This window comes from Drosophila eugracilis, unplaced genomic scaffold, assembly GCF_018153835.1.
Source record: "Drosophila eugracilis isolate 14026-0451.02 unplaced genomic scaffold, ASM1815383v1 contig_1897, whole genome shotgun sequence".
In the NCBI taxonomy this organism is placed as follows: domain Eukaryota; kingdom Metazoa; phylum Arthropoda; class Insecta; order Diptera; family Drosophilidae; genus Drosophila; species Drosophila eugracilis.
The window spans coordinates 1,963,584-1,978,748 of NW_024572751.1; the positions used below are offsets into that span (position 1 = coordinate 1,963,584).

Sequence of the window (15,165 nt, forward strand, 5' to 3'; positions counted from 1 at the left end):
ATAAGTCTGGGAAACATATAATAAACAACGCAATAAATCTCAGGAGGTTATGAAACCTTGTTTGCCATGCAATTAGCAAAAAATGTTGACTCGTAATCTGTTAAAAAACAAAACGAAATGTGATCGTTTCGGTTTTGTTAAGGCTTTGTGTAGCCGTTCGTGTGGGTGATTAACATAGCAAATAAATAGAAATGGTTTTAGGAATTGTTAAAATATGTACATTATTTAAAGTGTTAATAAAAACTCTATAAAATTTTGAAACTATTTTCGAAGAAGGAATAAGTGTCTGTTTTTGTTTTTACTAAAAACCATTTCTGGAAGTTAAATGGAAAACTTTTACAAATTAAAATGGTTTATTTCTTTAGTTTGTTAAAAAGTAGAAAAAAAGTGAATTAAAAGAACGAGATTGTTTAAGAATAGTCGTAATTTTATCAAATCTGGAAAGTAAAAATCTTTATTTCTTTAGTATTCTCAGAGCTGTACAGTAGTAAGAGAAGGACTATATCACATATCATTTAGGCAAAGACCTTGCGCACCACGTGGCGGTTGATGGGGAGCCAGCAGGAGAAGACGCGGTTGGCCCAGGTGCAGACGTCGGACTCGGCCTCGTTGTGATCGATGCACTTCTCCAGACCATGTTGCACGGTGGACAAGTCCTTGCTGCTCTTGGACGTGAACTGGGCGATCATTGCCTTCTCATCGTAGCCCTTCTTCTCCGAGAAGAGATCGAGCTTCTCCAGGAAGCACTTGACGAAGCAGCTGGTGCGTCGGTGGGCGGGGAACTCGAAGTTCAGGTACTTCTCGTAAATGTCATCCGGCACGTAGTTGTCTTCGCGGCAATCCTCGAAGGCTTTCTCGGCGTCCTCGTGATTCTTCAGCTGGAACTTGGCTGCCGTCTGCAAATTAAGGTAGGGGTCAGGAGTCACCTCCATTAGCAAGGGCAACCACTGGGCACTGACCTGGACCACCAGCAACGTGGCAACGGCTGCGATCAGGAGCGAGTGGGACTGCATTTCTGGCTCGGACGAGGGCTCAAGTGCGAATGTGCCAACGGGTTAAGCGACTAAGTCGCGCCAAGATTTTCCATTATCTTATATGCTCTCGCTCGATGGCCCACACGAATTTCTCAGGTCGGACCAGATTGTGGACCGGAGTTAGCACAGTGAACACCCCACTTGATAGAATGCCAGTTCAAGAATGGAAATGCATTTTTAATAGGGGTACATATTTATTATGTCTTTTGCTATGCTAAAATAGCGTAAGATACAGTTTAGGTATTCAGTAACTTGGAAGTCTCATTTAAGTATTTATATAATTATATTTTTATTTTAAATCAAAAATAGTTAAATAGCTTCCTCTTTTTAATAACAAAGTGTTTAATGGTTCTTACTTAATTTAGACGGAATTCCATTGAGGTTATTTCAAATCTTCAAAATCTGCAGTTTGTTTTACCGAAAGACCACTGTGCTAAAACACCAAACCCGTTGCTGAGTGGTTCGCTTTGGTCGGTGGTGCGGCGGTGTCGCTCGGTGGTTGGCTCTTGTGGTGTGGTGTAGATGGTGGTGTGGCACCCTTGCGTCAGTTTGCTCTTAAAAAACGAAGCAAACAGATCGCCGGAGTTAAGTGAAGCAGTCGCAGTGGCGGCGGAGGGAAACTGGCAACTGCCAAACTGGTTTCCATGAAGCCGAAGCCGAAGTCGAAGTCGACGGCGCTGTCAACGGCATCGTTGTTGGGCTGAGCTGGGATATGGACGGTTATATAATCGGCAGTGGTGCGGCCGTATAATGGTTACGTTTTGCTTAAGCCAATTAAACGATTTGTTTTCGTTCCACAAATTCACTTGGCCTGTGCCACACATTTGTGTGGCTCTGAAAAATGTGTTCGGGTCCGTTTGCCATTTGTTGTTTGCCTCAATCGCCTCCTTTTTTTACGCTGCACCAAATTCTAACACCTCGACGCCAGCAGCTTGCTGCACACTTCCGCATCCCAGACAAATTTTTTTCACACATTTATTTGCCCACCTGCCACACACAGAAGGGGCGCTGGACTCCAAAAAAACAAAACAAAAACACTTTGTTTACTGCTTTTTTGTGTCACGCGCCGGCAGCCCTCGAAAATAAATTAAATAAATTATTCAATTGAATTTATTTATTACCGACCAATTTGGCCGCTCAGCGGACTTTTGCATTTGTGTAATTAACGGCAGTTCGTGGAATATTGCGGAATATTGCCCAGATTGCAAAGGGCCTTTTGGCCAGGTCGAAATACGGTGTCCTGGTGTGCTGGTGTCCCGGTGCCATCTGCCCACTCAGCCAAACATCCTGGCCCATCGAGGCCCTCCAGCGACGTCCGTTTTGTTTGGCTTTTACTTTCGCGGCATGTCAATGACATTGGTGTGGGCTCTTGAACCCATTCAGGAGGGACACATCGGCCATCAGGATGCACTCGGAGAAATATTACTGCTAAAATGCACCCTACTTTGCCCATAGAGCAGCATAAATCTTCTTTTGATCACCTTGTAAAATCAAAATTTATAATTGGGCATTAAAATTCATCTTAGGTTTTGCCAAGGTTTTACACTTTTATTTGGATTTGGATTACCTATTAAGAAATAATTTGAACAACTGAAAACAAAACTTTTTAGTCCCTCAAAAAATTGTTGAATGCATCTTGTAAACTGAAGATATTAATCTCAAGATCTTCGAATCGAAATAACATAAAACTTATTGCTTAACAGTCGTCAAGCATTTTGCAAGGCATTTTTTGAAGTGCGAACTGCGAGTTGGCTGAAACAAAAGTAAAGGGCTCCCGAGGGCTTAACCTTGGTCCACGTCTTTACTTGCGATTATCGCAAGTGTAAACCGATATCCCCGATCTGTGAAAGCAATCAGGCAATTTAATCAAATAATTGGGCAAAATCCAGTCGTAGCCTTAAGATGACAGGGCAGAAATTAAATTTAAAAATTTAACATACAAAATGTTATCGGTGAAACAAAGGTATCAGCTGATAAAAAACACAAAATTTCTTTAACATTTTCTGATGTAATTTCATGACTATGTTTCGCAAACGAATTGGTAGGTGAAATGATGAATGAATTCTTTATCAACACCATTATTTAAGCTTAGCTCTAGTTTACATGCCGGTTACTACCGTCGAAATTGACCGGAAGCAAGAAGCTGTCTCCCCTGGGAAATAAAAAGGCGAAACGGAAATGTTTTTGCAGAGCAAAAATTCAAAATAAATATTTGAATTTTTGGGAACGTCGACACACGGCCAGTCATGGCTTTTCCCCACGTCTAACGTGAACGCCATTTTCTGGCTTGGCTTTCGTTTTAACTTTTGCTGCCATAAATTGCACCAAAGTGCAGCTGCCACGCCGGCGTGTATTTATTTAAAAGTGCTAAAATATTTGCAAAACGCTTCACAATTGCATTTCGCCCAGGACCGATCACCCTTTCATCCACCTGTCGGCAGGGGGCACGGAATATTTTTTTGTCGACCAGCAACAAAATATATCTCTCGAATATATATCAAATGCCTAAGCCCGCTGCTGCCCCCTTCAATAATTGCATTAATATGCAGTCAACAAAAAATGCCAACAATATTTAATTAAATACCAGTCAGGGCATAATTGATTTTTCAGCTCGAATGCTGGAAAAATGCAAAAACCACATGAGCTGACCAGTTCGGTAATGGAAACCAACTACTAAACAGAGCTTACTGGGAAAAAGAGCGCAAACAAAATCAGAGCTGCGGTGTGTTTTGTGTGTAGGATTTACGCAGACTATAATTAGGTCAGTTCCTGATTGAATTTGGCCCATTCGATCGGAAATCGGTAGATGCGGAGGTGAGGCGCTTGACTTTAAAGCTTCTAGGACACACACGCCTCGCTGGACAGCGAGTAAACATCGTATAGTAGAGTTTTATTATTGTTATCCCAGAGTGTCCTCGAAGAGCACAAACAACTTCCAGTTCAATTAAAAAAAAAAAGGAAAAAATGGAGACACAGAAACAACAACAGGGCAACGAAAACAAATGCCAAAAAGTTACCCAAAACTAGCACAAAAAGCGCACGACGCTTTGAGTGTTTTTGTGTTTTCTCCTACAGAGTACAGCCAAATGTAAATTCAATTGCCGGCTGTGCGCCACAGGATATCCGGCTGGCAGCCATTTTTAGGCATATCGCATGCCTTGACCGGCCAGCAAACTAAACAATAAAATTTCATGGCCTTCGGCCCGGAGTGCAGCAGAAAGAACAACACTTGCGAGCCAATACGCTCCTCCAATGACTGGGAGGGGTTCAATTCCAGCCTCCCCAGAAGCTGGAGCCATAAATCACAAATTGAGCTGCGGTGTCCACTCACTTTGGGCTGCAGTCGTCCAGTCGCCTAGCCGCCCAGTCGGTGGGTTGTCCTGTCTGTGGCTCGTATATTATGAGCTCATATTAAAACATTTTACACACAATTTCGCCTGCAGTCGCCTGGCAAGCAGTGGCAGCCTCCACTCCAGGCATGAATTATTATGCACCTAGGCGTCTACGCAATGTTTAATTTTCAACTCGAGCAACGCGCTCCCTGCTCACATAAATTCCTAGGGCGGCCGACAAACGACTTGTTCAATTTCTCCGCTCATACACATCCACATCCATATATATTCCCATCCTGAGCTTGTCCTCTCACGAACTAGACACGGAAGCTGCCGGGAAGCACTCAGAAAATATCCGAATTTCTTAGGGGAAGGTTTGTATAGAATAAAGTAAAGAATTTGTGGGTTTTTTTTAATTTTACATGCTTAAAGATAAGGCTGTTATGTTACTAGTAAAAAATTTATTCGCGATAGAATAATGTCCTATTTTCCACCAAAATTCTATATTTTTTCTAAGTGCATGATGCAACTGTGTGAGCAGAAGAAACTATTCGAAGGAAGGAGAAGTGACTTTTTTGCCAGGACCAGACTACTGCTGATGGCGGACCACGTACACATGTCGAAAACTAACTGCAGCCGCCGCTGTCCTCTGCTGCCCCTCTCCCCATTGCCCTTTGGTCCTCGTCATCATCAGGAGCTGCAAAAATTTCAGCCATTTGTCCTGCATGCTTGCGGCATAAAAATATGCCAGGGCCAGCATTTTCATGCGGGTCATCTACTTGGAGCCGGGCTCCCTAGAACTCCATGCCCGAGCTCCGATTCGGACTCCAAATGCAAGTGCAGCGCTTGAAAGGCAGGAGGCTACGTGTGTGTCTGTGCCCTCAGAGAGTTTTGGGTTTTTTTTCGGGGGCACCAGCTTCTGTGGCGCAACTTTTGGGGCAGGGCAAAAATCACACAGAACACAGAACTGGGCAAAAATAAAACTACTCCTAGTTGGCTGGAAAATAACAAAGGGGCGAACGAAAGGGGCGTTTAGCAAATGGACTCTGGCTAAAAATGCTGCTGGCACTTTCGCAAAACATTCCAAATACAAACACAAATAAAAATCCAAGGCATGCGAGTCACAGCAATCATTTCCAATGCAAAATAAAATTCATTTTGTTTTACTTTTCGACGGCATTTGTCCGCCGCCTGTCTCTCGGACAGTTGGACATGTTTGTTTACGCTTCATCATGTCGTCGTTAGCTGCTGTCCGAGGACTTTGTTCTCTGGCCGTTTGGGTGACCAGCTCCCAATCCTCCGCACCCTTGAAATGTCCTGAACCAATGACACGATGACATTTTAATATGGCCCGTAACTTTTGTTTAGTCTGAGTCCTCTCATCGTCATCGCAATTTGCCCAGAGATTTCCAGCTGTGTGCACAGGGCTAATTCAGTTTTATTAAATATTTTTCACGCTTCTCGCATCCATTTCCATTCTGCCATTTATTATTTCGCTTCTCTTAGGTAAATTGCTGCCTGATTTGTTATGAATCGAAATCAAAGGTAATGTAGCGCATAAAATCAGAGTCATACAGACATGGAACACATATCGCTAACCAAGCCCCAAGCCCCAAACCCCAAACCCCAATCTCCAGCCCCATCCCCATATCCATGCCGCCTGTCTGCGTCTGTTGCACGTTCAATTTTTCATTACTCATGCCTCAATCAATCACAAAAAATGCGATTTTATTTCGTTTTGATGCGTATTATAAGCGTTGATCTGATGTGTGCGAGTGTGTGTGTTTCATTTTCTTTATTCGAGCATTTCTTTCACGCTTCGCGTGCTTGGAACGCCGTTCGAGGAGGCGTTGCTGGGGGCCCACATGTGGTATGCGCATTATATTTTGCATTTCGGCAGCATGTGCGTGTGCATAAATTGAAATTTATATTAATTTAAATGGGCAATTAAGCGGCAGATATTTGAAAAGGTTTAGCGTAAGCTCCCATAATACACATAGACTCGCAGCAGGCAAAAACTCTTATATTTATCGCCGATTTCTGCCCTGTCATGCCATCGAAAGTCAATGAAAATCCGAAATGTTGCATAAGTATAATGGGTTTTTTACTTTTCGCAGATGGAATTACAAACGCCGGGCTACAGGTCGCCGCCGTTCGTTCCGTACAAATTCTGAGAACAACCTTTGGGTACTTGGCTTTCATCTGGCAACAATCAGCTTTTATCTTCGGCATGTTCATCTTGGGAAACTATTTATAGATGCGGCTTAGGGAACGAAGACTCATTAAGGTTTTTGCACACGCCTAATGATGGGTATCTGCTTATACAGATAGAGAAAATATTGAGCAAATTTAAAGCTTAATAATGTTATATTAGCACATAGCAAGACATTCACTATGAAGTTGGGGAGTAAATTTCTGTAAGTATTCGAAGTTGAGGGTTTTATTTATTTTTTTGATTTAGGGAATCCCCATCTGACTGAATTTGAACGACTTTCAAATGGCTGATAAGTAAACGAAATTAACGTATTTTGTTCAGTTAATTATTAATGTTTTTTTCTATGTTTTTTGGGATTTGCTGATTTAGACAATGGGGATTTCCCTAGGCAAAAAAAAAATGTAAATGATCTATAAATTTAGAGCAATATTGTTTTTTTCTCAATAAATATAATTCAGTTTCAAGATCATTGCTTTTATACTCAATAATAATAGTAATAATTATTATCTTGCCAATTGTTTAGGATGGTAGGCTCAATGTTTTTGGTGTAGCTACAGGTCTGAGTAATTTCTAATGCCAGCACTCCCATCCGCAGATGGAGGAGCAGCTGCTATTCCATTCTTGAACTTCCACTCAGGCTTCCCAATCTCCCCGTGCCCATTTGTGAATCGAGGAGAGTGACGTGTCGATCGGTTCTTGGCTTCTGGGGCTCCTACACACTGTGTGTCAGAAACTGTTTTCGCTCCGAGGACTGGCAACAACTCTTGGCGTCGCTGTTGTCGCCGCTTTGACAACGCCTTTTGTGATTGGAATACAAAATAAGACACAAAACACAATGAAGCCACGAAATCTGTTGAAGACGAGGCATTGGCTTTTGGCTCAGGGCTCTGGGATTGGGCTTTCGTCTATCGTCGTTCGTCTTTGGGTTTTCAGCTTTCAGCTTTCAGTTTTCGGTTCTGGGAGGCGGGATGGAGCACACAAATCAAACGCATCTGCCGGCGGAGGCAGACAGCTGCTGGGAATTCGGAAAGAAGTCTGCGCCGTGTGTATCCGACAACTGTCAATGTATCTTGTACGTAGTTGGCGTCGACTGGTAATTACGTGACGTTTTCTTGATAAATTGTGATTCGTGGCGTGATTTGCAGGCGGCCATTACTGGGGACTAATGTGCGGCATGCTCTCAGAATTGGAACAAACGCCAAAACGCTTTTATTTTAATGCATTTCTATTAACGGTTTCGCTGGCTTTTAGCTGTTAGCTGTTGCCTGTTGGCCGTTGACTGCCAACACCCGCTCTCCGGTTTGCCCAATAAGGCCAAAATGCCGCCAGCCAGCCAACTCGGCGGCCACATGGTGACCCAGTTCGTCAATGGAATCGACAAATACGACGGTTTAGTTGAGAGGGGAGGAGCTGCGGCTCTGACGCTCAATTCATTCAGCAGAGGTTATCAACCCAAAGAGCTGCGTTCAATGCATTGACACGATTTTTGGCTTCGGCCCTGCATAATAACCAACTGCACATTAACAGTTAACACCCGCGCAATCGGCAAGTACACTGCGCCAAAATATGAATGCTATTAAGTTTGGTTTGTAAGTGAAACATGCCAGTCAAGACTTTCTGCCAAGAGGTTTTCTATTTCATTTCTTTCAGTTAAAATAATAGTTTACCGAAATTCGCAAGACTTATATTTGAATGTTTTCAGATTTGCAAATATATCTTTAAAATTATGATTTGTTTTAAGCCCTTTGGCTCCGTGCAGGCACTCTGGCATGCGGTTGGTGGTAATGGGAGGAGAACCTTTGCCAATTACGTGTGGGGTGGGATGCCGAATGCCGCGCTTCCTGCCGGCATCCTCCCATCCTTCCCTTCTGTAATTCTGCATTCTGTCATTCTGTCATTCTGCATTCTGCATTCTGGCCGGGCTGGCTAGCGATCATTTGCGGTTTGCAGAGCTGACGCAGCCTTCGCCTTTGTTTATTATATTGTCATTATGCTAATTTTATTTTCCAGCCCAACTGATTGGCAGTCGGAGAGAGGCGGAGAGAGTGCACATTTGTGTAGTAAGTACTGTAGTTTGTTTTTCGAGCTGCGAAGGCAAGTGAATGGCAGGGAGATATATCGGCCGATGTTGGCGCCGTGACGTTAATGTCGATGTCATGTACCTCCGCTCGGTTCGCCTGCATTTGACATTTCGCACATGGCTTTCTTGTGATTACAGCTCTTGCTCTTGTGAGCGCCTGTTTACCTTTCAATAAAAATTGTTGAATAATCAACGGCAGTAGCAGCAGCAGCAGAAAACATCACATCACAAACAGCAGCAGCAGCAGCAGCGCGATACGCGCTCTGAAAGGTTCATTTCATTTCGGTTCGTTTCGATTCATTTCAGCTCAGAAGAAAGCGTATTGCGAATTTTTTTCGACTTTTCGATTTTTCGGTTTGACTTGATTTGCGTGATGTGCATGCAGAGCAGCGGCGGCGACAGGTTCGATTATATAATCCCGCAAATGTTATGGTATTTTAAGCACTAAATAAATAAGAGGCGTGCTTGCACTTAGCCGTGCTTCCAAATGTCTTCCAAAAGTTCAGGCCCAGTCAAAATGGAAGGGCGAAAGGCTGTAACGAGCAGGTGAAACCCGGCCAAAAGGCACCATCTTGAATGAGTCGTGAGAGCCAGCAACGGAGGAGTAAGAATATGCTGGGGATTCATACTCGTACAAGCCCATCTGATATTGCAAAATCCCAGGAACCGACGATCCCACTGACAGCTGCTGAACGAATGATTTCTGAATGCATGAATGAGTGAGCTGTCAGTTCCACAGATTCACGAAAAATTCTTGAAACTGGTATTTAGAATTTCAAGTGTGGCATTCCTTAGGGAAGATGTTTGGTTTTTGTACTGAAATGAGATATAATTTTAGACAACAGGTAACTCTTCTTGGTATTTCTTGTCTTTATGTGACATTTGCTAATAAAATTTTGAAATTAGATTTGTATTGAATGTATTGTCATGAAAGATAAGATAACTTTTGAAATAACAAATATCACAAATGAATCACTTCCTATGCCTACTTCCCCTAGAACTTTTTGGAGATCTGCTTCTGGAAAAAAACCTTCGCTCATGCAAGTCACACAATCTAGGCAAAAAGAGAAAATGGACACTTATCAGAAAAAGGTCAGTCCAGAACCTCGCACTTAAAATTAATATTTCCAGCTATCCAAATCGGGAAAATAGGTAAAACGTGCCAGGCATAAGTGAAAATTTCTAGCCGCAGACTACTAAATGCCGCCATGACCATATTTAAGAAGCCGGGCCAGCAAAAGTCATTTGACACATTGTTGCCGATCCCGTTGTTGCTTTTGCTGTTGCCATTGCTGTTGCTGATGATGTTGCTGGCGTAGCTGCAACTGTTGTTGCTGCTGCGTCTGATGTTGCCAGTAGTCAATAAACTAAAACCGGTAGCATGGATTGCCGGTTGTGAGTTTGGGGCTGGCCAGCTCTCTGGATTTCGATGGCAGCGCCATTAGCAATTGCAATGTGTGGAAAAAGGTCAGCGGGCCAAAGCATCGATGACTTGGCTTGGCTTGGCTGGAATGGTATGGGATGGGATTCCGATTGCGTTTTGGCTCCGAGCTTTGAGTTTTCGGTTCCAGTTCACATGGGATTGCGGTGGAGAGCATGGCTGCAATTTCATTGTCGGTCTGTGTGTGCAATGACAGTTTTTCCACTCAGCCGAAAGTTCAACGCACCTCGGGGTGAGTACGACTGCACAGAAAAAGATTTCTGTTTCTATTGGAGTAATGAAAATTATTAAACAAATTCCAAAAATATCAAATCAAAAGGAAATCTGTTAAAAACTTATCAATGACTATGGCTTTATACATTATTTGTTAAGCTTCAAAGTGACTTTTTAATATTAAATTAAATGCTTATCGAGTAGAAGCTTATCATAAGTGGATGAAATTTTGGTTCTATAAAATCATAAATCAGTTTGAGTACATTTTCAGGTTTCACTTTAAAAATAAGTTATTTTAAGCTTTAATACTAATTTTAATACCGTTTTAATATTAGGCTAGAACTAAGCTAAGCCATTTTAATACACAAAACAACCCGTTTATTCAACAAACATTTGAGTTCAGCAAGAAGAACTCGTTTAGTCTATTAGTTATAAAATCCTGAGCACTTAATAAAGATCGTAAAATATTATAAAATAAGGTGGTTTATAATTCAGCTATTTAATTTGAAAACTGTTTACTGTATACGAAACTGTTTATTAAGATGTCTCTCTCTAAACTTTTATCTTTATTTTTGAGCATATATTTTTAATGAACTATCATTTGGTATAAATAGTTATATTGAAAGCTTAACCGCTGGTTGCCAGAGTGCCTTTTCAGGTTATTAATCAAACCAATCGACCGAAAATTGCAAAAAAGAAAACTTGTATTTCTCGCTGTGCATCTGTCGGAGCTGTTGCTCCAACTGTCAATTAATGGCAAATGTCAGGGGCTGGCTTTGAAGCATTAATCATAATTAGTTATGCCACACGCCGGCAACAACAACAATGGCTATTGATATGTAAACTGTAAACTGTAAACAATTAGAGCTGATTTGAAAAATATTAACTGGAGTTGAGTTGAGTAGAGTGCGGTGTAGTGTTGGGTTCAAGTGGCAGCTGGTCGAGCTCTGTCGAAAGTCATGCTCGGCAATTAGCCGCATTTAGGTTTAGGGATTGCCATTGCCTTATGTAGTTGCCATGCAACCAAGTACACACGTAACGGCAACTTGGTGCACATAACCGGCTGGCTTGCTGGGATTTGGGGGAGAGATCTTGGTCGATTTGCTCCAAGAGGAGACAATGGGCACAAAGGTGATCTGTGCGTCAAGTTCGTGGGCGGAGGTTTATGCGTATCTTTCGCTGGCTGAGCCCTTTCAGGAAGTTATCTAATCCAATTAGGAGCTGTCGGCATTACGTAAATGGCGGAGTTAAAGGGTACACTGAGCAGCAATTTGACACACAATTCGCCGCTTGCTGACCATTGTTTTCGATTAAGTTTTGAGCAGCAACTGACAAAAATTCGTTATAACGTTATAAAATGGCTCTGCAATGGACAGCGGCAAGCAAACATTTTAAACAATTATAAAACTTGTTTTACGCTTGACAAAACTACAAACAGCGGAGTGCAGCCAGCGTTTTGCCATCAAATGCGGCGTGGCTGTCAAGTGCAGTTTTTCCCCTTTTTTCCCAGGAACTGCTGCTCTCGTTTTTCCACATCCATTTCACTCAAACAATTGTTTTGTCATCGGCGGCAGATGCACATGTATTTTATTCATACGACATCTGAATAGCAGAAATAAATGCGATTTATGTATTTTTATTTAGTACGGTAATCAACTTATTGCAAATCCATTGTATTTTCTTATTTTTTAACTAATAAGCATATAACATCAATTTGCCCGAGAGTTTGCTTTTGTGTCACTTTTGAGGTGCAGAAATTATGAACAAAATATGTCGTTGAATTCCGAGGAAAGGGGAAGTCTTTTGGCCGTTATTGGCGATGAGGTTCGACCTTTATCTTCCGTTATTAACAAACTAAATATCTTTTAACATCTTCATCTTTCGTTGCAGGACACTTGTGTTGGTTTTCTGCTCGGTGGTATTGGTGAAGTCGACGAGGATCACGAGACCAATTTTATGGTCGTTGAAAAGGGTAACTCTAGGTCTTTTATCAAACACTTATTTTGATGAACCCTCTCCGCAGACACCACTCCCGCCCAGATTGAGGAGTGCTTCAAGAAGTTCTTGAGGCGTCCCGACATAGCCATCATCCTGATCAATCAAGTCTACGCGGACACCATTCGAGCCACTGTCGATGCCCACAATCTGGCCGTGCCCACTGTGCTGGAGATTCCCTCGAAGCAGCATTTGTACGACGCCACGAAGGACTCGATACTGAAGCGAGCCCAAGTGAGTTTGCCTGCGGCGTGAAAGAGATTAGACCCCCATTCACAGAAATTCTTCCTCAGAGCGTTTTCAGTCCGCCCGAGAGGCGCTACTAGCGGCTGAACTTTGGCAATCAGTTTCGGGATCGAAGTGAGAGTTTAATGAAAGATTTGCATAGTTCTCAAATGCATACCAAATGCCAGTGCCAGTGCCAGTGCCACAAAGTCGTTTGAATTGTTCTGAACAAGAAAAAAGGAAAAAGAATCACACATAGATATATTCACACTGAAATGACGGGGGGAAAATAAAGCTTATACGTACATCAGGCAACTTTTCAGCTTTTGCGTTTTAAGGAAATTGCCAAAAAACTGCAGCAGCAACAATCTGAAAAGAGGAGAGAAACAAAAATGCGTTGTGCTTGCAACAAAATTGAAAACAGCAACCACACACAAAAACAAATACAAAATACAAAAGAAGGAAAAGCCATAACAAAAGTAACAACAAAGTGAACAAAAACGATACAAATAAGCGCTGAAATGCCAATACATGGCGAAAATGCCAGAAGAAAACCGAATAAAACCAAATAAAACAAAACGGCGAACCGAAAAAGGCACAGCCCAGTCCTAACAAAATAAAAACTCTTAAAAAGACAGCACAATTTACGTTGTCTGGATGGAAAGTCGGGGAAAAGCGACTTCTTACGGGCTGCTTAGCGCAACAAAAGCATGCGAAAACAATATTCGAGCAAAGTATTTTGCGCCAACTTTTCGCACCAAGAAGTTGGCGCCGAGAATGCATTCACAAACTTCTGCTCCAGTGACAAGTTTTGCTGGAACCGACCCGCCTAGATCTCGAGGACGACGTAGCCCTGGTGGCTCCACAAAAGAGCAGCCTACAAGCAGGCAACACTATGACTCCAGCACTGCAAAGGCCGCCCCAAGCTTGGCTATAAAATGCATAAAACTTGGCCAGCTGGCGGTTAGAAACTGCATTCATCGACAATTGCCAGAGAGTTTCAAGCTTTTATTAGGTTGGAAAAGATATAAGAATATTCGTTCAAGGAACACTGCCATATAGCATCATTTATTAGACCAGGTTTTAAGCTAGGCTTATGTTTAATCTCTAACTAACTTTAACTAGTCTCTTGAAAGTATTTGTGGGCAATTTTTAAAACAGAATTAGTATTTTAAAGTGTTATGATTAGTTATACATTATTATCCATTTTTAAAAATATTGATGGGCAACACCAAAATGAAATTCAACCTTTGGGGAGCAATAAATGTTGAACAGTAATTAAATATATTTCGGAAAGAACAATCATAATAAATAATTTGTCCAATGAAATTGTTTAGCCTAACATCAAGCAAATATATTTGACTTTGAAGGGTAGTTTATTCATGACATATGGCATTACTAAAACTAGATCAGTCTTGTATAAAAATAAATAACATGAAATGAAGAAAGTTATATATTTGTGTGCATGTCCCCAAAACTCCTCCTCTACTTTCTTAATGTCAAATAAATCAAGGCGACTAGAACCCATTCACTACTAAAAGCCCTTAATTATTCTCACCTTTCTCCGCCTTTCGCAGGCCAAACAAAAGTTCATAGACGCGTTTTTGTAATGTAATATGACATTGTGAATTAATGAGCTGTGACGATTGGGAACACCGAACTGGCTGGTTGTCAAAAATCTGGACACGTAGTACTTGCCACCCAGCTATACAGGGCAGGCAGGTTTTGACAACAAAATGGCGTGGAGCATTTAGGACCTAATTAGCCGCACATGCCAGTCACACGGGTCGGGTGCACGCGGCGTATGCGTAATTGCATTACATGAAGTCTGCCAAGCTCACTGTGCTGCAGTTTGGCTGTCACCTGCCAAAAGCATTAAGCAGAGGCCAACACTGCACTGGCCAAAGGTCTGCCAGTGAGAGCTCAAAGAGCTAATGGAGACTTTGCAGCAGCAGGAAGGCATTTGCATTTACAGATCTAATAGGATTACCCAGTATCTAAGCGGGAAGCTTCCCTAAGGGGTATTATATTTATATTTGATTTTTGCATTTATGCGCCATATATATCCTGGATTAAGACTATACCCATAAAATAAGACTCATTACTCTAATTTTTCAAAGGAAACCCAATTAAAAGAACTCAAGAAGCATTATCATCAGCAGGAGAAGCACAAACTGGCATCAATTGGCGGCGGATTTGGAGGAGCAAAAATGAGACAAGACCCTTAAGCTTAAGGCAGAACTTTTGACACACAGCGACAAGTTTTGCGCCTTTTTTTAGGAGTTTAGGGAGAAGAAAGAAAACTAAATAAATAAGCGACTAACTGACTGACTGACTGAAGACAGCCGGAGTGGAGAATCGGAGCAACTGCAGCGAAACTTTTGCGCCAAGCAATGGGGAACATAAATAAATGAAATTATTCAAAAGTAGTTTGGAATTCTCGTGACAGCGCATAAAAACAAACAGCTGAATGCAATTTGGCTCGTTCTAAGCCATGCGAGAAGGAAAAGTGAAAATAAAACAGCAGCAGCCAGACGATGACGAAGATACTCCGAGTCAGGGCGCAGAAGAGTGCGGATTCCACTCGGATCAGCCAGTGTAAATGAAATGCATAGACCCAAAAACGCATC

General features: G+C 42.1%; 2 protein-coding genes across 2 annotated transcripts; one reads left to right on the forward strand and one right to left on the reverse strand.

Moving 5' to 3' along the window:
- Positions 1-423: 423 nt before the first annotated feature.
- Positions 424-1,049, reverse strand: LOC108115393 (general odorant-binding protein 99a). Its single transcript, XM_017226829.2, has 2 exons — positions 960-1,049; positions 424-896 (listed from the first exon to the last, which is right to left on the reverse strand). Exons 1-2 carry the CDS (start codon positions 1,011-1,013, stop codon positions 516-518), a joined length of 435 nt encoding a protein of 144 aa, XP_017082318.1. The 5' UTR covers positions 1,014-1,049; the 3' UTR covers positions 424-515.
- Positions 1,050-12,040: 10,991 nt separating this feature from the next.
- Positions 12,041-12,850, forward strand: LOC108115264 (V-type proton ATPase subunit F). The gene is made up of 4 exons (XM_017226621.2): positions 12,041-12,139; positions 12,206-12,287; positions 12,339-12,544; positions 12,604-12,850. The coding sequence occupies exons 1-4, from the start codon at positions 12,086-12,088 to the stop codon at positions 12,634-12,636; spliced, it is 375 nt and encodes a 124-aa protein (XP_017082110.1). The 5' UTR covers positions 12,041-12,085; the 3' UTR covers positions 12,637-12,850.
- The last annotated feature ends 2,315 nt before the right edge of the window (positions 12,851-15,165 follow it).

What these genes read in the sequence shown, in the direction of transcription:
- LOC108115393 (XM_017226829.2), bottom strand. Translation starts at nt 1,013, where the DNA reads ATGCAGTCCCACTCGCTCCTGATCGCAGCCGTTGCCACGTTGCTGGTG. An exon ending in CCACGTTGCTGGTGGTCCAG is followed by an intron (nt 897 to 959) that starts GTCAGTGCCCAG and finishes CTTAATTTGCAG; the next exon opens with ACGGCAGCCAAGTTCCAGCT.
- LOC108115264 (XM_017226621.2), top strand. Translation starts at nt 12,086, where the DNA reads ATGTCGTTGAATTCCGAGGAAAGGGGAAGTCTTTTGGCCGTTATTGGC. An exon ending in TGGCCGTTATTGGCGATGAG is followed by an intron (nt 12,140 to 12,205) that starts GTTCGACCTTTA and finishes CTTTCGTTGCAG; the next exon opens with GACACTTGTGTTGGTTTTCT. An exon ending in TTTTATGGTCGTTGAAAAGG is followed by an intron (nt 12,288 to 12,338) that starts GTAACTCTAGGT and finishes CCCTCTCCGCAG; the next exon opens with ACACCACTCCCGCCCAGATT.